The following is a 22203-nucleotide window of genomic DNA, read 5'->3' on the forward strand; positions in this document are numbered from 1 at the left end:
TTTACTATAATTGGACGATGAATAATACACGAGACTGTTATTGCAGACCAAAACTCGAATAAATAAGCGTCTGTCGATTCGGCCGTTCTGTACGCTGTCAAAATAAATGAATTTTATTCGATTCTTAAACGTTACCCGAGTCCTCCCAATGAATCTTTTAAAAGATTACCTTTAATTTGATTCAGTTTAAATATTTGTAATTGTACTTTTGCTCTTACACTGTCAATTAATGAAAACTTCCTCATTGATTTACAATATTGCGTTCAATTTATAATGAACAAAAAAATTATATATTTTAATTAACTAGTACATAGCTAATATTTAAAAGAACATGCTTTAGAATTCTTAATTAATTAAGCATACTACCGTCTAAGCTCCGTGTAGTGAACGAGGAATACGTCTAAGAGGCTCAACGCAAATCCATGCCAGAGTCTAAAGCGAGGCCTCTCCTTTATTGCTAGACTAAACTTTAAAAGATGCCAATTAACTTAGGACGGTGTAACTACAAAATCATACATAACCCTGAAAAGCTATGAGATAATTCATATATACATAAAAGGGGATTGTAGTCTTTAATGCTATCGACATAGAGATTACTATGGAATGGAATACCTATTTTTGGCATTCTTTACCGTGCACTTTCAGCCCCACTATTCTTTTAAGCGCTTTCAACAAAAATTGAAAGACTAGTACGTATGGAGCGTGTCTTGTGTTCTAGTTCAGAATTATTTTTTTCCTACCTTTTGAAAATTAATAATTTTGTTAAGGATTATTCGATGTCTATATCTTCTAAATTTTAAATATGGTGAGGAGGCGTGGACTTCAGGTTTTTTTTTGCAATAAGTACTGCTACGCTACACTAACAGGTTCCTACCAAAATTTGGTTGGCCAACACTAGCACTGTAGGTAGACGTTGATTGCAATAGGAGTCCTTTACCTACACCCAGGTCGCAAGTCCCAGGAGCTGCTCGGAGTTTTCATCAACCATACAATGGACCTGTCAGCTGCAAGGTAAATCCATGGAATGACGATAAGTTACGTCCCTATTGAGGAATCTGATATAGCACTTCACTTTTATTTTAAAAACAAATCAATCACTATTAAAGAACCTTCTTGGTTATGTACACATCGTATTTATGGAACAGCCAAGTGTAATAGAAATGAAACTTAAATCTGGTGTTACAATGATATACATACTTTAATTAAAATATATATATACCTATATCTTGTCATGTAATCATTTTATGATTAGGAAGCGCAGTAATAGGTATATTATGATATTATTTTTAAATATTTATTTTGTACTAACTTTTCACTCAGTGTAAAATAAATTGTTTTATCTTAATGCGACCAAAATTGTTCTAGCGTGGTTTTCAGGGGTTACTTTTTTTAAATTTCTTGTTAAACTAACCTTAAAGCGTGCAGAGAAGGCTTTTAAGGAACAATGCCTTATAAGCGCCGTCTTCGACACTACCGGCCATTTATATGGAGGTATTAGACTCGGGCAAAGGTTCTCGGAGTAATAAAATAGAGTAAAGCTGCAATTACACTGAGGCGATTCGAGCCCAGAAATGTTAAGCGTTTTCGGCGAGGTTTTTCAACCAATCTGGCTCAGTAAAATCTGTTTCGGGTCATTATAGAACTGTACGGATTGCTGGAACAGGTCCGGATTTTGATGTTTCTATATTTAAAAAACTCTTTTGGTTTATAGTTAGTGAATATATTAAACAATGATTCCAAAAATAAGCATATAAGCATCCCTATAATTTATTTATTTATTTATTTATTTATTAGATCACCAACAAAATACACACTAAAAACAATCCAGATACATGAATAAAAAGTAAGACTAGTGGTATCTTACTTGTAGGTGATAACAGCATGCACAAAATAAAAGTTAAGCGACAACAAAAGGAAGGTAAAAAATGCTAATTAAAGACTATTACAAAACAACAATAAATTAAAATAAAGATAAGAACACAATTAAACTATCTAAACTAACAATTTTGAGCAATTATAGTTAATATTTTATAGTTAATATTTTACTTTTAAATTTTTTCATATTATCGAAAATATCTAAATCTTTGTCTCCGCTTATTGAATTATAGGCTCTCATAATTCTATTGAGAGGGGAGTAATGACCCAAATTAGATTTAGACATATGCTCTGAAAAAATCGTGCGTTTGCTAGTGCGTAATGACTTGGAAGGCGCGGAAATATGTATCCGCGATAATAAGTCTGGACAATCCAAAGTGCCGTTAATCAGTTTATAGATGAACATGTTGTCCAGTAAGCGTCTTCGATCGGCAAGGGTGTTAATTTTGAAAAAGGCTATTCGATCTTTGTAATTAGGGAGTTTTTTTGCTAAGCCAAATTTAAAGCAGAGATGCCATAAGAAACGCTTTTGAATGCTTTCCAACCTTTTGGCGTAAACATCGTAGTGCGGGTTCCAGACCACACTGCCATACTCAAGTCCACTACGGACAAAAGCGTTGTACAATGTGATCAAAGTCGAAGGATTTTTTAGATCACTACAATTGAAAAGCTTTTGTTTTACGGAGACGACTTAATACCTGTTCAATACGACTGACCATGTCGCCTAGCTGGACAATATGGTCAGACCTGCCATTTCTTATCCCAACAAAGCAAAATTGAAAGTTGGCTTTTTAAGAAGTCTCTTGAATTTTTATTAAATGGCTCTTACTTATTACAAATAAAAAAACAAAACTTTTTATTTTTATTTTATTTTTAATGACATAAAATAATGGTAGAAATAAATATATCTAGATTCAATACACTATGGTAGATACTTTATAATTCTCACCCTTTGCCTAGTTTAAACCGGCTTGAGCCGCTTAATCTCGACCGACCAATCACACCTCAGTATTTGTGTTTCAATTAAGTGAGAGCGAATCTGCGGTATCGCGATGATTACATTAATCAGAATATCAAACTATAAGCTCACTGTTGTTTAACTTGCCAGCGAAATAAATAGGCTTTCCGATACAATTTGGAACTGTGAAACTGATGTATTGTATAATGTAAATTATTTGAACCGCTTCATTACAAGTTTTGATAGAAACGTTATATAATTACACTGTACAATTTCGCTTTCATGTTAAAAAGTGATGTAATTAAATTAAATTATGCTTTGAATACATCTATATTCAAAATGAGACGAAAAAATTAACAAAAAACAACATCCTGTAATTAGATTCCGATACAAGAAAACTTTTTGAACTGAAATTTCATTATTTATATAAGCTCTGATAGTTATTTTATATAAAAATTATATATTGTTACCTAAAATATTTTCTGTTATGAAATTTCGCTCATGCAATAATTATGACACAACAATATGCCCTAACTAGAGTCGTGTAGAATTTCACGGTGGACAGATCTCGCACAATGCTGCGTAATGCATGAGACAAGCACTTGCGTGTAGCTATTAACAGTCACCGTACAGCACATATGTGCTGTATTCCAACTACAGACACTGTGTTACATTGTGTTGGACATTGGTGCACCATGTTATCACTAATATGCACAGCCTTGCTGTGTAACGTGGAGGAAATATAAATAAGCACAAATTGTCACACTAAGCTATGCAAAATTGAATACTATTAATATATTAATAAGATTAATTATTAATTAAATCAGTAAATTTTGTGGATCCGTTTTAAGATTATAAATTTTTATTTCATGATTTTATAAATATAAAATGATATCGACCACTATGTAGTTAATATGGCTGAAACTATTTTGTCGGAAGCGTGAAGCCAACGTCGATCGTTCTTTCTTAGGATTGCAAAGTAAGTAACGACTCTTGTCGTCACAAGAAAATGGAGTTTTTTCTTTGTGACTTTTGAAGTTTCTTGTCTTTAAGGCAAAGTTTTAATTCTATTTCACAGGAAACTAGTTGATGAAGTACTCTGTCCAAGCTGAAAGTCAAAGGGAGGGACGGAGTCAAATAAAAGAACAAGTCGCTGGAACTGGATATATTTATTTTTTGGAATTATTCATCAAATAAATTACAAAAAATATTTTATAATATTCAGTAAAAAAATATATCAGTACAGTCGGCACACACTTTTTAATTTTGTTTTTTATACATTAATGTTAAACAACGTCCAGAACTTTCCGTGATCTGATATGTTTAACGTCTTCCATGGGTGTGATTTAAAATAACAGTTCGCAAAAAAAAACACATTAATAAAATTTTATATATTTTGCCCATCGAAAAATCATCATATCGGTACACTAACCAATACAACTGAATATTAATCTCTTTATTTGTCAACGAAGTATCGATTGTATTACTTAGCCAAAACAAAATGTTTATAAAATGAAAATTAACGAAACAGTGTATTTAATAATGATGACGACCTCCGTGGTCGAGTAGTGTGTACACCGGTTTTCATGGGTACGCCACTCCGAGGTCCCGGGTTCGATTCCCGGCCGAGTCGATATAGAAAAGCTCATCAGTTTTCTATGTTGTCTTGGGTCTGGGTGTTTGTGTTACCGTCATTACTTCTGATTTTCCATAACACAAGTGCTTTAGCTACTTACACTGGAATTAGAGTAATGTATGTGATGTTGTCCAATATCTGTTATTTATTATTATAATATAATTATTCCGTGATCGATGGCTTTGTGCAAGCCCACCCATGTGACACCCACTCATAATATATCCTACCGCCGAGCAGCAATACTTATCAATGTTGTGTTCCGGTTTGAAGGGTATACTACGAGGAACATAACAGCTCAATTCCCAAGATAGCTGAGCACAGTAACAGAAGAAGTAAATCGGTGAGGTCACATTTAATTTATTAAAAAATGGAAGTAAGGTACCAGTCTCTAAATAAAACTTTAATCTGTTCAGCGATTATATACGGTATCATCGTGATTGGAAATAAGTTATATACTTACAAAGTATTCATCGCCCAAAAACGATTTATCTGAAGCATATGCGACGTCACCCCAGCAACTTCAAATAAGCCAATTGAAGCTACATTCAAAATATATATATATTGACAGACTCCAATAGGGACCTCAGTATTAGTAGACATTTATTATATGACTTAAATTGTGTGTTCGAATTCATTTAAATTTGTAATATAGTAATTATAATTAAGAAATCGTTCTTTAAGTTAAGTCGTATTCAAACAATATCTAATAAAATGAATAGTTTTATGTTTGAATCTGAGTCCTTCCGAGATTCTGATTCCAACGTTGATCATTCCGCATTGAACTAATAAGATAGAATAGTGTCAAGTGAATGTTACCAGCTCGTCTCCATTGTTCGCTACCCTTCCTGCCTTGCTCCATTAAGTGCCGGTTTGACAGGAAACCCTGTCTCGGAAGCCGTTATTTACTGCTGATCACGATCTGACGGCCGTCTGTACGCATAAACCATTCTGTTGTGTGGACGCTGCAATCATTCATCTTCGTATCTTGACCTGTTTGAATTATGAATATTTGTTATAAAATTTATCGAATATCCTTGTCTCATATAATGAACAAATTTAATCATCTATAGGTCAATGAACCCGGAACGACTAGCAACGAAAATACAGCAAGAGTAGTAAAAAAAAATTAAACTAAATCATTGCTCGTTAAAAATATTTTGTACAGTTTTCATTTAAAACATATTCCAATTTGTTACAATTCCTGGATATTATAATGACTTCCTGAAATAGCTGTAAACAAAATAACGTTAACCGTTAACGTAACAATTCGGACACCTAGGACAGAGGTCGAAATATTTCAAACAAAACTAACATCGAGTGTACAGTTCCGACATTAATAACAAAGTAAATAGAGCGAAAGTGAAGTTATGCAACAACAATTAAAGGAGTTAATTGGACGTTACGTTAACGAATGGCCCCTTGAACCTCGTTATGGGATGTGGGTACAATACCAGAACGTAATAAAATCCCTACAATCAGTATTATATTTGGACCAACATCTTAATACTGTGTGCGGATGTGCTAATAGCACTTAGACGCTATATGCTGTTCAATTACGAAAACTTGATGACTGTGTGAAGAACAATTTTTTTATACATAAATCTAATTCTGATATAGAACGACAAGCTCATCTAGGTAGGTACTACCCGCTTATGAATTCTACCGTGAAATAGCAATAATTTGTATCACTGTCTTTCGGTTTGCAGTGTGAGTGAGCCAGGGTAATTACAGACTCTAGAGTTATAACTAGTTTGCTTGTTTGGCGGCGCTATAATTTAGGTCAGTAAACCTTAAAATGGGCGATAGTGCCTCGATCACGTGACCCATATTTCCTTCTCGCTTAAAACTAAAACATAAATTACTTACGGTCCTAAAATATAACTAAATTTACAACAACATATATCTGTACTACTAGTCACTGAGATTTGAGAAATAATTTTAGATATTGAATCTCATCCTAAGGATTTCAATGGTTTTTATTAATCACTAAACTCAAAATCAAACTAAAATACTCTTTATCGTAGAAATATAAACATAGATATAAATTATATACAATTAAGATTATACAAGAGTCTAAACTCACTAAACTAATACTTTATTACAATAAACGATTTAAAACATATTCGCTTTCATTAGTTAATTAATTCTGAAAGACTACAATGAAATTTACCTTTAAAATTAAAACAGAAGCGCCGAAACACCGTCAATATTGACTGTAAACATTTGTAATGCAAACAATGGAATCGCACTTCGAATAAATAATCCTATGAAATAATTCAATATTCAGATATGCGGCGTCGCGATCGAAAACAAAATATAGTTTACTAGCGACCCGCCGCGGCTTCGCACGGGTGCAATGCTGATAATAAATATACGTACTAAAGAATGACTTACAGTTAACGACGTACTTCACAGTTTTTCAGTCATTAGACAATACAAACCGCGATATCTCTGCGTTTTAAATATGTAATATCTTCCAAAATATTCATTTAAATTAAATGCTGTGAAGGGTCATATTGATCTGCATTAAACGCGCAATGTATTTAAGGAACTTAATTAGATAACGATTAATACTGTATTGCTTAAATTCGCTTCGAAAATAAGCCATTATTTCTCGTAAAAAGTAAAGGAAAAAAAAATGGTTGTTGTGAGTTATCCCTGAGAGATAGACTTATACTATCGCTGACCTTTTTGAAGATCTTTTTAAGGTGTACAATACTGTAGTACATTATTTTGATCTATCTCTTAGGGTTCAGCCAGCGTTTGGAACGTAAGCGTAAAAAAAAAGTGTTTATTTACGACATAACTTCAGAAACCTCTAAAACTATATTGTGATGTATTATACATATAAACCTTCCTCTCGATTAATAAAAAAAAAACCGCATCAAAATACGTAATTTTAAAGATCTGCACACATAGGGTCAGACAGCAGTAAGCGACTTTATTTTATACTATGTAATGATGATGATTGATCGTATTCAAAAGACCGTCTCGAAACTTGAAACCGAAACGAAATTGTTCCGTTCTTTATTGTTACCAGTAACAAAAAAAAATTACAAATAATTCGTCATTAAAATAAAATAAAATAATGAGCTGTGACTGGTAGATTTGATTTTTTTTTAAGTTTTTAATTAATATTAAATTTTTATATTTATATTAAATAACTGATTATGAAAAGCATTCTTACAACTCATTACTAGAAAATAAAGAATACGTTCAAATAAATACATTGGTTTAAATGTTTAATTATAATATCATAAAAATAACGGAAACCAAAATAATCGCTGCGAAGTCCACTCGAAATACGTCGCAAAGTCAAAATTAGCAACTTAACATTCAAACCGGAGTCAATTAGCGGGAGTAGAGAAACTATTACTTTGGCAAAGTTTGCGGGAGTCCAATGCATTTTTGGACGCCCGCCCAGAACTTGTTGCATCGAGGGGGTAGCGACCTGTTGCTCGCACGAGCCTACGGAACGATATTTTTGCTTTACAAATACATAATGAATGCGCCTCGCTAGTTCCCGCATTGTAGTTCTCTTGAATTGCCTCCGGACTACCGCTTGCATTTTTAAGGACGCTCGGGACTCATTTTCTGAAAGCGTTTGTGTTTTGTTGATAATGATCTCGTCTTTTTTTAGTATTATGTCTACATTGCCGGCATAAAATTGCCATTTTAAGCTAAACGAATACTCAAAATGCTCTTTTAATGAGTCCTAGATAATGTTACTCGTACATTAATATAATGGCACGGTTAACTTAGCAGTTTGGAAGTCACAGTCTATCCTGACACCGTCAGTTATTATCGTCAGGACTCAGTACTAGCTTTACGTTTAGCAGAAAGGAAATAGTGAAAGAAGACGTATTGCTAGATTTCCTTTTTAATGTGTAGTTTTTGTAGTGAAGGAAAATCGCATATATGAATAAAATATTTCATTGTTATATTTCGTCCTATTCTATGTTCTATTGAATCAATTTAACTGAAGTAGTTGCTAATTAGTACATGTTATTGAGATAACCAAATATATTATCTCGCGCGTTTCCGATAGCATAGTATCTGCAAACACTTTGTCTTATTCATGGCGCTTTGGTAAAGTTTGACTAATGCTTAATGACTAAAAATCACATCAAAAAACGTAATTAACCTCTTACTTTTAACCCATTTATTTGAATATGTTTGGGTTGTGGATGGATTCTGTTTAGCCTCCATACGAATTGTTAAAGTGCTTTTAGTGATGGATGTGCGTTATACAAAAAATAATACTTAGCTAGTTCACACAACAAACCAATAAAAATATGAACAAATAATTATGGACATTAAGAAAAGAAAATTTTCTTCTGTGTATAAAATGTATATGTATATATCAAACAAATTATTTCTGATAAAGCTAATGTGCTCAATTAACAAGATACAAACATTTCTAAATTATCATAATGTAATTACTAGTTACTCGGGGTGAAGTGACAAGATATCTATCATGCTGTAATATCTGTTATACTGACGACATCAAAACAGCTGGCTGTGAGATATTCACTTCAAGGACCTCATTTGTGATCTTGATACTTTAAAATAGTTTTTATAAACATATTCTTGCTTCTATAACTCATAAAAGATAATATAATTTTCTTGATCGATAAGAGAGAATTGTTATTTATTTTTTTAAATAAGTAAGCATTGGTTTCGTTTCATTAATTATCCCAAAAAAAGAATCTAAAATATCTAATTGATTTAGAAAATCCACAAGCAATAATATTGAAGGAGATTTGTGAATTGTACGTTTAATACCAAGTCGAATATTTTTTCTTGGACAAATTAAACTCGAGACAACCACCAGTCCTAACGAATTCTAAAGGCTCGAGTATTTTGCCACCGAGCACTTTTTTATTACATGAAAGACAGACCGAAAGGGTGGGAGGACGCTAAATTCATATCGCTCTCCGACATCGCGAGGGCTGTAATGAAAGATTGCTATTTCTCCTTCAACACTTCGTTAAATTAAGTGATAATTGAAATATTTCTTGGTCCCGTTTTTTTTTATGTTTACTTTGCTCACGTTTCTTTTTCTATTTCACTTATTTTCAGCTCTCGTCTCCGTTCAAGCGTTGTGATTTGATTACTAATCGATCAAATATAGTGGAATGTCACTTTGTATGTTTTTTTTTTTAATTGACAATTATGAACGACTAATTTAAACAATCATTCAATTTGTTTTTTTATTTATTCTATATTTAACGTTAGCGTAAAAGTGATATTAATTTTAAGGATCATCGGTTCACAAGTTATCTTTAAAAGAAACATTTCGTGTCTTTGGCAATGTACAAAAACAAGGGTTATGTTTTTAGCGGTATTTTATTAAGTTAATTTATTGATTATAAAATACGATCGCATAGCGATTATGTTATGATTTGAAACATATGTGTAAATGTTTGTTTCTTTGTTTCAGGGCGCGTCTTCGAGCCTTGTTGTTAAATTCGCAGACACGGAGAAGGAACGTCAATTGCGTCGAATGCAGCAGATGGCCGGCAACATGAGCCTCTTAAACCCGTTCGTTTTCAATCAGTTCGGGGCGTACGGGACCTACGCTCAGGTCATCACTGAGCAAGTTGACTTACAAGTGCGTATGACTTTATCGCTAGAACCTGTAATGATTTTTTATTAAACTTACTTTGTTTTATAGTCTTGACTGTTAAAATAGTAGATAGTATTAATCAGATCTAGAAATGGAACATTTTTTGTACCAAAAATTGTTTTGTCTCCTACGTCTTAAATATTAATGACGATATTGAATGCAGTACCGTATAATCTGAAATATTATAGCAAAATAGTACGCGAGTAACTTTACCGATTGTTATAAAAATTCCACACTCAATTACCGAAATCCGGTTAATGAATATATAAATGAATTGAGGAAACCATGAATTGTAAATGGCGAAAAGGGCTGGAGCATTATTTTTTTTAATTATATTCTAAATTGTTACAGCAACAAGCAGCGCTGATGGTAGCAGCGACTGCTCAGGGCTATATTAGTCCAATGACAGCTCTCGCGTCACACGCGCTTAACGGCATGGCCAACTCAGTTGTGCCCCCAACTTCGGGTAAGAAATTAATAATAACTAATTTATATATTCACATTTCTATAGACTTAAATGCTTTCAGTCACCACTGAATTTACATGTGCTTAATTTTTTTATAATTCATCTCGTGCTCGGCGGTGAAGGAAAACATCGTGAGGAAACCTGCATGTGTCTAATTTCAACGAAATTCTGCCACTTGTGTATTCCACCAACCCGCATTGGAGCAGCGTGGTGGAATATGCTCCATACCTTCTCCTCAACGGGAGAGGAGGCCTTAGACCAACAGTGGGAAATTTACAGGCTGATTATGTAAATGCTTTAGCTAAATATTACGAATGACTTTGTGCAAGACCAAGTTCTATTTCATTCTCTCATCGAACAGTAATACCCACCTCATATTCTATGAGCTATCCTTACACCGTCGGTTGCCTGGAAGAGATCGCTATGCGATAAGGTCGCCAAAATTGTTCGTCTCTTTTATTTAGGCTGTATCCATGTTAAATTTATTTATTTTCTCTTTATGGTGAACGATATATGGTAGAGTAAAGTACAGTAATACTTTGTATAATGATGTGGTTTAATTACATTAATGACGGACACTTGGACATTACACATGGCATAATTGGCATCTCGTTGATATGCAAGGAACGATGTATCCGCCTTTTGCAATCCTCTGAATGTGTGGGTCTTACAATCAGGAAAACATTTGCCTGTCAACGTACTAATATATATATATGTGTGTGAGACCGGAAGGTATAATAAAAAGTAAAACCAATTTATAAGTAAACAAAGTAATTTTTAAATAATAACAGGTAGTTATCTCTCAATACTGATTACAATCAATTTGCTATATAACTTAATTAATGTAAATTACATATTTAACAGTATAAACATAAAAATACACTCACCTGGCTAATCACCAAATAAACACTTCAGATCATCATTCATCAATTAAACATATATACTACACTTTCTAAAAATATTTTCGTCATAGTTTATTTTTAATCTATCTATCTCAAACGTTACTTTTCTTTAAATACATCATTCCTTTTTTGGGATAAGTTTTTAAACTAAACTCACTTAATAAATTCTGGATACATTGAAAATAACTGTTACAGGAATGGACATATTAATAGCTTGATATCAAAATAATAAAACGTACTATAAAATATTTGTTAAAATATTACGCGGAATATATTAATTATTAAATATACTCGAAATTATTTTAAATAGGAAATAGCTAAGACAAACTTTATTCAAGTAGTCTTTAACAAGAACTTTTTAATCACCATTTTAAAGCATTAATTAAACTTAAAACAGCAATCAATCTTTTTATACAAATGTATATTATTAAAATCAATAAATATATGTCATATATCTATATAGAATACCGTAAAACTTTTCGGGTCTGTCATTCCAGATAACTTTTCCGGTTTGGCGATAGGCACTGGCGGCGGACAGCCACTGAACGGCGCTCTGCCGTCGTTGCCATCGCCTACGATGCCAGGGTTCAACATGGCCGCCCAGACCGCTAACGGCCAGCCGCCACCGCAAGAAGCTGTATACACTAACGGCATCCATCAAACATTCACTGGTCGTAAGTATAAATAATTATATCCATTTAAATGGATAGATATTAGAAGTTATCGTCATGTTCTGATACTCCGTTCGCATGGTAATATATCACTAAATCGACCCAGTAGTTTGGACAAAAAATCGCGTGATCGCGGAGATAGTGGATACAAAAACGGGCAAGCATTACAACATTTCGAGTTTTTATAATTCATTCCATGGGTAAACTAGCTCAAATTCATCTCAAAGGAATGGGGAGATCAAAAAATAAAAAATCTTTTTTTGGACATATTTAATGTTTTCAAAGAAAAAAAAATATATTTTTTAAATCAATACTAGCAATGCCCCAAATTAATTAAGGAATTACTAATATTCCTATTTACCCCTCCTTTTAAGCTTATCACTTGTGTTAGGTGTGGGGACGACAATAGCCCAAGGGTTCAGGATCGATCCTGCGACTTTTTACATCGCAAGGCGGCCCGTAAACCATTGCGCTATTGACGCTTAAATAAATAAGTATACCTCTGTAATAAAGGAAACCGTTCTACCTATACTATAAGCTGTGAGTATTTTATTAAATGAGCCGAGATGGCCCAGTGGTTAGAACATGTGCATCTTAACCGATGATTTCGGGTTCAAACCCAGGCAGGCACCACTGAATCTTCACGTGCTTAATTTGTGTTTATAATTCATCTCGTGCTCGGCGGTGAAGGAAAACATCGTGAGGAAACCTGCATGTGTAATTTACAGGCTGCTAATGTAAGGTAATTTTATTAAAGCAATATTGTATTATTCCAGCTGTCCCCGTCACAGCGCAGGGCATACCCAACGGGGAGGCAGCGCTGCAACACGCGGCGTACCCTGGCATGCAGCCCTTCCCCGGCGTCGGTGAGTAACGTTGACGATGCGCTTAAACCTAACCGCACATTGCCGATTACTAATCATTCGATAAATGACTCAACAATCAGACAAAGAACAAGAGCATTTTAATTTATTTTAGGTTATTCCGTTAGCAAGTAAATTATCGTCTGATTAAAAATCATCAATGTGCGATATTTGTATTATAATACACCGCATATTCGTTTTAGATATACATTTGGTATTGAATGGATGTCTGCTTCACATCACCTCAAATATTCGTTTACTTCGTACACTTTGTATAGATAAATTCTGTTATGTTGTTCGCTTAAAGATATTTGTAATAAAATAAAAGTTCAATTTTAAGTCAAACCAAACAAGCCAGGTGCTCGTAAAAGTTTCAAACAAAAGTAAATCCTTATTTGACATCTGACAAATCGAAAAAAAATATTGCTTATTGTATTTATAATCTTTAGAAATTTATTATTGCTTACATTTTCTTATGTTCAGAAACGAATATAATATAAACCAACATAAAATTCATCATTATGTATTTTGTGATGATTTACGTTCAGATTTTAATATCTTTGACGAATGTAAAATTATGTTTAAAGTCTTATTAATTAGGAATTATATATAGAATTTCAATAATAAGGTCTTAATCTTATTAAATTAAAAAAAAAACAAAGCAAAACAAATGTGTATCTACTATTATATTATGTATTATAAATAGTATATAATGTATGTTGAGATGTATGCAAAATGTTATCCTAGCACATTGATGTTTTGTCTGATTATATCCAGTAGTTTGTTAAATGTATACATATAAATGTTTTGTTTAGCCTATATATTCGTATATCGTCTATTTTATTTATAGGATCCGTTCAAGAATACGTATTTCATAACAAAACTTTAACTTTTGTCTTTTTTATTCTTGATGTCTTAGAGCCCGTGACTTGCGTATTGATTTTGTATGGAGTGACATAAATCTTGTAATGCTCATAGACACTGATGACCATTACACACTATGCCAATTAACTCGTTTGCTAGTCAGTCTTTCTTGATAATTAAAAATATATATATATTTCACATCACTTTTCTTAAAAATCACTCTTGCATAAAGAAGGTTAATTACCTTTATGTACTATACATTTTTGCATAGAGAACAACTATTAATATACACAAATACACAAATCAAAAAATACACTACACTAAACTTCGCTACAGACCGACTCAAATGTTTTTATTTTATTTTATTTATTATTAAAAAAAACACGTGATTAATGTTAATATTACCCCATCCGTTAAATATATAGTAAGCTTTATTATGAATGTATTGTTGCGACGACTCTGTAATCAGACATATTAAATGTTTAATATAAAAAGTAAAAAATAACAACCGTCGTACTGCTAAGACTCTTAGATTATTAATAAAATCAGTCTATATTATTTTAAGTTCTATTTTTTTATAATTAAATGATATTATTGAATATATCAATAGATAGGTACAGCACATTCATAAAGCTAATTTTGATACAATTCGTTAATTGGATTCAAAGTACCTGTACTGTTCTTAACCTCTTAAAAAGGTAACTAAAAGCCTAATTTGCCTCACAAGATACCCCTTGATAATTTTTAATAAATAAAGACGAAAAATCTCGGCGTTTATTTAAATTTAAAAAAAGAATATATTTAAAAAAAAAAGGATTATTGTTACCACTTTCGTCTGATTACATCGTCAGTCTGGTAATGCATGACCTACACGCAATAAGATAGGTGTTCATTGTGAAAATGCATATTAATGTTCTACAGCTTACCCAGCGGTTTATGGACAGTTTCCGCAGCCCATACCAGCGCCGATGTCTACCATTGCGCCTGCGCAGAGAGAAGGTAAGTTGAGCCCTGAGCTGTGAAGATTTAGCTGATTTCGTCGTCAACTTTACTTTGGTCTGTCAATCATAACTTCTAAACAATGACACTGCTTGATTGAGAACTATCGATATTTTAAAAAAACTCTTCCTTGCTTATACTATTCTGTTATTTTAACACCAATTTAAACTTTTCTACATTATAAAGTAACTTAACCAAATTGAATTAAATTTCATCTAATCCAGATTCGTTTGTGTCGTTGGTTAGATGAAGTTTTCCTGAGTATCGATGTGTTGTATTACGTCTGTTTAGAACATCGCACGACTGTACAGCGTTATATTAAAGAATGCTTTGCGACTGGCATTAATTTGTAACAATTGTATCATTTGTTTAGCTACTGTGCTTCTTGATGTTTAAATGTACCCTAAATTTATTTCCAGAATTCCAGAATCTGAATCTACTTCACAATTTCAGCCATTCTTAATGTGTGACGTATTACTTCTATCTATATGTTGGTGTTATAAGGCAGATTTGTGAGTTCTTTAAAGATTTTCTCGTATTTCCAGGCTGCTCAATTTCGGGGCCGGAAGGCTGCAACCTCTTCATATATCATTTACCACAGGAGTTCGGCGACACTGAACTGATGCAAATGTTTCTCCCGTTCGGGAATGTGATAAGCAGCAAGGTCTTCATTGATCGTGCCACTAACCAAAGCAAATGTTTCGGTAAGTGAACATATAGAGCTGTCTCTTTACTAAAATAAAATTCTAAATAATACTGGTCAGAGAAAAAGGATGATATAGAAAATATCCTTAAGCGATAGTTAATCAATAAGTAAATAACATAAAAAAAAGTAAATAACGTTAAAATAAAATTTTATTTATTTCTAAATATTTTTTTATTCCACTATAGGCTTTGTATCTTTCGATAACCCGTCGTCAGCCCAAGCGGCCATCCAGGCGATGAACGGCTTTCAAATTGGCATGAAGCGGCTAAAGGTTCAGCTGAAACGGCCAAAGGATGCCAACCGGCCTTATTAACCCATGATGCCGTCCCCGCGCGCACCCGCAATGCCCAGGGTGAGATCCACATAGACGTTTGTGTATTTTCATCATGTTTTTTTAAGAATAAAAAAGCATTTGTTGTAAAATATAAACTTTATTAATCTATTTCTTTCTTTCGTTCCAGAAGGCTCCCGGCAGGTCTCGTACGCCCGCGGCACGCACATTTGCGTATTATCAAAGATTCTAAGGAATTAAATAAACATTAATTGTATAGTAAATATCATTAACTACATTACTTACTTAAAGAAATATGCAAGCCCACGCGGCATGTATACCGTATTAGTTAATGTAATTTATTGATCAGCGTGTAGGCAAGCTTCATTCTTATCATTATCGATTAATCATTAAATTACTCTATTATATTATTATATATACAATTTATTAACTTTGATTAAATTATTATTATTATTAAATGACACGTTATAAAAATTTTGTCATTCGTAATCATACTTCTACTTCTAAGTACTTAATGTTTAAATGAAAACTTTTAACATAAATTTATTATACTAGTTATTTGCTTGAATTAAGCCAAACTGAATTTATTAAGTAAGTTGAGGATAAGAAAAATGTATTTTAATTATTGTATATTGCATAAATTGTAACGCCGAGGTGTGACGCGCGTCTTTGTCTGTTTTGTTGTTTCGTTTATAGTGTAGATGGCGCTGATAGTCTTTGGCGCGAGTCGTTCTACAAAGATGGCGTCCACGCTCGGCACTCGCGGACACTGTTGCCTCCCCACCGTACGATCACAGATAAAATATAAGTGCTGCGGTATATATCACTATCGGAGTATTGTCCTATATTTTGTTAAATTTTATCGGTGTGTGTGTCAGATAAGCTATTACGCTGAGCTGTACCTTTTTGAAGAGTTGTAAATTCTTAAAGCTAAATTTGATTTTTAATCTGAAATCGAATTGCTTGAAAGATGTGTGAAATGTGATTGACGTTCCATACTAAACTATAAAACATTCCCCATTGCTTTCAAGCGATTATATGATTTAATAGTTAAAATAAATTGTATATAGCATATGAGATTTTGATATTTTACGTTATCCAATCCCAAGGGAAACTTTCTCAATGGTCAGCTCAGCACCCCACCTACATGTTAGTAAAATTAAATAAACACAAAGTTGATGACATTAAATTGAATGTTCATATAACGCCGTGTACAAAGCGAAGTGCACTTCAACATTACCGACTACTTAAGATCTTCATTTTGAAATATTCTGTTTCGTTTGTTGTAAATTCCAAAATGGGCTGTGATATAAAAATATAATATCAAAATAATGGATTGTACAGGCCGTCTATGCATATTAATTGTCACGCTCTACAATACTGCCCGCATACTGATATATAAATATAAATTTCATAGAGTGGTGCTTCGATTCTTTCGTTTGCTGTAAATCTTACAACTGTAATATTGGTTACTAATATTAACTCATTATTAAGGTAAGACATTTTATTCTTTAAAGTCTTCTAAATAAATGTTAAGAGTATTATTAAAACTGACTACAATTAAACGTAATCGTTCTGCCGATCTGTTACTAAATTTTAAATCTTGGATAACATTTTGAATCAGAAGAGATTCATAATGATAACAGAAGCATTGTTACAGGTTATAAGATAAAAAGTTAACAAGGCAAATATCATGCCACTATGGTACGTATAGACAATAATTTCAACTGTTTAGAATAGAAATTGGCGCGTCGGAATTCGTTACCGATTATACCTAGAAGAGTTGTAGATAGTCTTCAATGTTTTAGTCAAAATACATTATATTTGGGGACGGTTCTCGCACGTGCCAAACTCTATAAAAAGTTAAATATTGCCCCCCACATAAATCAAACGCCTTGAATTTATACATAATATATAGTAGGAAATTGTACAGATATAATATATATAATGTGTGTGCGGGCGGTCATTCGCAGAAATGCGATGTCAATTCAAAAAGCGTGCGTCCCCATATATTATTTCGTGTGTGTGTCTATATATTAACATATATAATCTATACATGTTAGGGTGTTAAAGCAGTGAAATACGTCCGGGGAGTCGACAGTGAGGGTGCGATACAGATAACAAAAATACTAGCGTAATTTCTACAGAAAAAAACATAGATTCATAATCAAAACGTACCAATATAAAATTATAATAATATGAGATACCTTAGATGTTAATGCGTGCGCGCGGGCGGGTTCTGTACCCCGGTGTGCCGTTGTTTAAACAACAGCTTTAAAAACATCGGTCAAAAATGTATGTGCCATTTACCACCTTACTAAATGCATATTAAGCGTAGATTGGCGTAAACGTTTTTGGCATAAATAATTCTATTTTTATAAAGAGTGTCTTGGAGCATAAATATTTTTGACGTGAAGTAAAGGAAGGGCTATTGAAATTGCGTTTATCTTTTCCTCACGCCAAAATCACTTTTCATGGCTTCATATTGTTAGCACACTATTTATAAAAATATAGATGAGCAACCTTTAACCTCGACGTTTGGAATGAAATGCAGACATAATTATGAATTTTCTCGAATTAGTCTTCGGTATAATGTAGTTATCGGTACCAAAAATAAATTGTAATCGAAAACATTTAAAATTTTTCGTTGTAGATTTTTTTTTTATTTAACAAAAGTCACAGCTAAAAATCTCCGTCCGCTAAAAAACATGATCCGAACAAAAGTGAATGTTCCCGCAGTTAATTAGACGAATTATTTCTATATTTTATTACCAAACGTAAACGAGATATCGAAGGAAGAGTAACCGCACACAGATTTTTTTTTTGTCCCACGTAGGTTCATGTGTTTTTATTAATAAGGGGCGCAGATGTCTCTGGTTAACTAACTTGTGCACAGGAATGACGAGCGAAGACAACTACAATTATTTTGTTCTAAGTCACTATTTTGGAATTTTTAGTGTAATTCCAAACGAGGTCGATCGAATGTCTAGCAAATTTCTGTGTGCAGGTATTGTTAAAAATGTCTGCTTACCTCGTGCGGTAGCAATTGCCGCCGCCCGCCTCTAGTCAAATATTACTCTCACCACAAGACATAGAATTTTATATTTACACAAAATAATTATATTATATTGATATAGTATTCTAGTTTTAGGCGTTTAATTTATTAATAAGCCGTGTAAGTTGAAACGATAATTGAAAATTGTATTGGTATCGTTTAAATCGTAGGTATCTAGTTATTTTATCTCTATCTCATGTTCGTGCAATATTGTTAAGCTTTTTGAATTGTTTTAGTTCTTTTTTTTTTAATTCATATAATTAATTATGTTAACTATTTAAATTATTCGTGACATGGTCTCGTTACAGAGGAGGCGGCCTCTTCTATAATAAGCCTCTAATAAAGTCGCTTCACAGTCAACGCGACATATTATACTCGTATTGTTTGATTCATGTATACGTGATATAACGTTGCATCGAAACGGGATCAGCGCGAATAGATCAATAATTGTATTATGTTACGGATAGGCCAGTTCGGGTCGAAGGTGCAGCGCTGACTGCGGAGGGCGGCGGCAGGCGTAGCTGCTCCTGCGTCTTGCCGCTTGCTGGTAGATTACTGACTAAATCGATGCCAAAGCGGAAAACGTATTTACTAAATATATATCGATTGCCGATTTTATCACCTCGTGGGTAAAGTAGAAGTAACACGCTCGATAACTCGACGCGCACCGCGGCGAAGTTCAACTAATAATATTGTACTTATGTATCTTTATACTGATTAAAAATTAAAACTTCCCTTGTAATATTGCAACATAGCAATCGTTTCTACTAGATTAAATGACCTCTCTGAATGTATAAAACGATCGCCCACAAAGTGATTCTAGGATACAGGGTAAGCTTTGCAATTATTTAAATGTATCTAAATGTTTTTCATGTAGGCAGGTTTTGCCGAACTTTCTCAGTTCGTTCCTCGTTCACTGACTTCGGCCTAAACAACTTGACCGATACTTACCTTTGGTCGGTACCGCCGATGTGAAAAGTCAGAGGACGACGGTACGGAGAGTAGTCGCACATCGGCCTCCCGGCGGCGGCGCCCGCGCCGATTCACTCTCGGGTCCACTGTAGTCTGTCGCGAATCTTTTATACTCTTTCGACACTATCGTAGCGTAACCAATACTATATCATGTCATTCGCGACTTAAATAAACTAGCTTCGCCTTTTATTTTACACTAGACCCGCACATTCATCTTCTTCATCTATAATTCTTGTATATCGACGTATCCTCATTCACTTGTCACCTCGGTAGCGACTATTTCTATTGAAACATTTTTATCATTACGTAACAACTTATAAAAGATAAATAAAACAAAATGTGCCGCAACTGAAACAAGCATAACATACATACATACACCCTACATTTCATGTCATCAACGACGGCAAATTTTGCTGAAATCGATCAATATAAACATCCTAGTATTACGAAATCGAATTTGATTAAAAAACTATTTAACTTCTAAAAATTTTATAAAGTAAATATTTATATCGTTCGCAAATTACTTCGTCGTAGCGCTCGCGTAGCCTTTAAAGCGGTTGGCATATTGAAGAATGTTTGAAAGAATAGTTAACGATACAAGAATTGAAAGCGGATTATTGATGCGAATTGTGTAGACCATCGGGCGGTGCGCGCGCAACATGTTACAAGATATTCGCGGCGCCTCGAGTGCCGATGTCAAACGCGCCCGCGTCGTTATGAACGCCTCATTCACTGAGCGCCGTCCGATGCTAGTTAATAAGATGATTGCCAATATTCAATCGGGAATAAACAAATATTAGATTTTGAAATTATTAAGCATATTATTATATCTATTTATATAATAAAGATATGAAGAGATGCGCATAGTGCTTTTATGAATTGTAGATCCTAGTAACAAGAAGATCTAGTCATATCGCCATTTTTATTTATTTTGTCTGTCGCTTAGCATAGTTAGCTTCAAGCACTTCTTTACTTGTCTAATTTTAACTATTTATTTTATGGTTACTTAATTATTTAAAAAAAAATAAAAACTTTTTTCTCTCGGAATTATAAAAAAATATTAGATAGATAAACGAGAAGTTTATTTGTTTGCTTTTAATATTTTTTATCACGTGATTATGAAATTTCCGTAAATCCTTATAAATTATGATGTAAAGAAATGTTTTGATAAGTTATCCAGAATATTGTTTCGTATTTTTGTTTTGTATAAGTAACATTTAGAATTTAATATGAATAAAAAGTGTTTCGTATAGAACGGTAGGTCATGAATAAATGGTATAACCGTTTGGTTAATAAGGTTTAAATTACTTTAGTGAAAATTATTATATAGTTAGAGATGATAACGTACAGTCCTGCTATTGACAGTACAGATACTCTATATGGAGTCGATGTAACGTCAAAGATTTTAAAAAACGCGCCGTCCGTAATCACTATATTGCTTCTATTTGCAGCCCCAGCTTATAGTAACTACAAATAGAGAACACTAATATTGTATTAATATATCTAAATTATCTTCAAAACTCTTATATGTTTAAGTTTCGCACGCATTGATATGTTTGTGACTTAATTTCGTTATTTGATTGTGTCCTCTAAGCTTAAGAATCTCCGCCAATTTATTTAAATTGGAAGTACATATATATATTTTTGCATTATAATTCATTTATATGCTACTTATAATTAATATATTTAAACGATGGAAAGTCGAAAAGCTAAATAATTCAAAGTGAGTCATTATGAATATTATATAAAAATATTAATAATTTTTAAAACTACTAAAACTAAACAATTTATCAAAATAAGGTTCTCTTTCTTATCCTATAAGTATTATCCTTTGCATTTCCTTATATTAAAAAAAAAAAACAAATTCTAGGATTTGATAAAGGAAACGTTCACAGTTCCAGAATGTACATACATAAATACATATATTATGACGTCATATCTAATTTAGGAGCTTACTAGCGTTTTGCCCCGGGTTCTCTCGGGCGGGTGACAGGGTGTCGCTGTGTTTATGCTAAGAGATTCATAATCATTAAAAATCTAAAAAAAGCATTTGCCATATTAAAAGTGACTAAGGTAGATTCATGTTATCACACCATTATTATTTTGTATGTACGTAAATATAAAGATCAATTAAATTCGAAAATTTAGTTTTCCATAGATTTCATATATTTTTATAATCGATTTTAAAAAACTGTTAAATTTGAACTTGTCCTAAAAAACGTACTTCTTTTTCTCATTTTTCCTTCGTATCTTGAATCACACTTAGTCGATCGAGTCTTAAAAAAAGCCTACAATTTACTAGGGACAATCTGGCG

At 33.0% G+C, this 22203-nt stretch overlaps 1 protein-coding gene across 10 annotated transcripts in view; it reads left to right on the top strand.

Moving 5' to 3' along the window:
• Bru3 (bruno 3) overlaps nt 1-20210 on the top strand; it is a 651773-nt gene extending 631563 nt beyond the window's left edge. For 9 of the 10 annotated variants that reach the window (XM_026627538.2, XM_026627772.2, XM_026628151.2 and 6 more), the window contains 8 exons: nt 9913-10083; nt 10450-10564; nt 11964-12140; nt 12914-13003; nt 14786-14863; nt 15391-15567; nt 15755-15921; nt 16031-20210. In XM_026627538.2, the coding sequence (XP_026483323.1) occupies nt 9913-10083; nt 10450-10564; nt 11964-12140; nt 12914-13003; nt 14786-14863; nt 15391-15567; nt 15755-15882 (936 nt within the window). In that variant the 3' untranslated portion in view covers nt 15883-15921; nt 16031-20210. The remainder of the gene's footprint in view (nt 1-9912; nt 10084-10449; nt 10565-11963; nt 12141-12913; nt 13004-14785; nt 14864-15390; nt 15568-15754; nt 15922-16030) is intronic. The other variant, XM_026627695.2, reaches the window with a different exon arrangement.
• Nucleotides 20211-22203: the final 1993 nt, after the last annotated feature.

The sequence above is a fragment of the Vanessa tameamea genome, chromosome 10 (assembly GCF_037043105.1).
Source record: "Vanessa tameamea isolate UH-Manoa-2023 chromosome 10, ilVanTame1 primary haplotype, whole genome shotgun sequence".
In the NCBI taxonomy this organism is placed as follows: Eukaryota; Metazoa; Arthropoda; class Insecta; order Lepidoptera; family Nymphalidae; genus Vanessa; species Vanessa tameamea.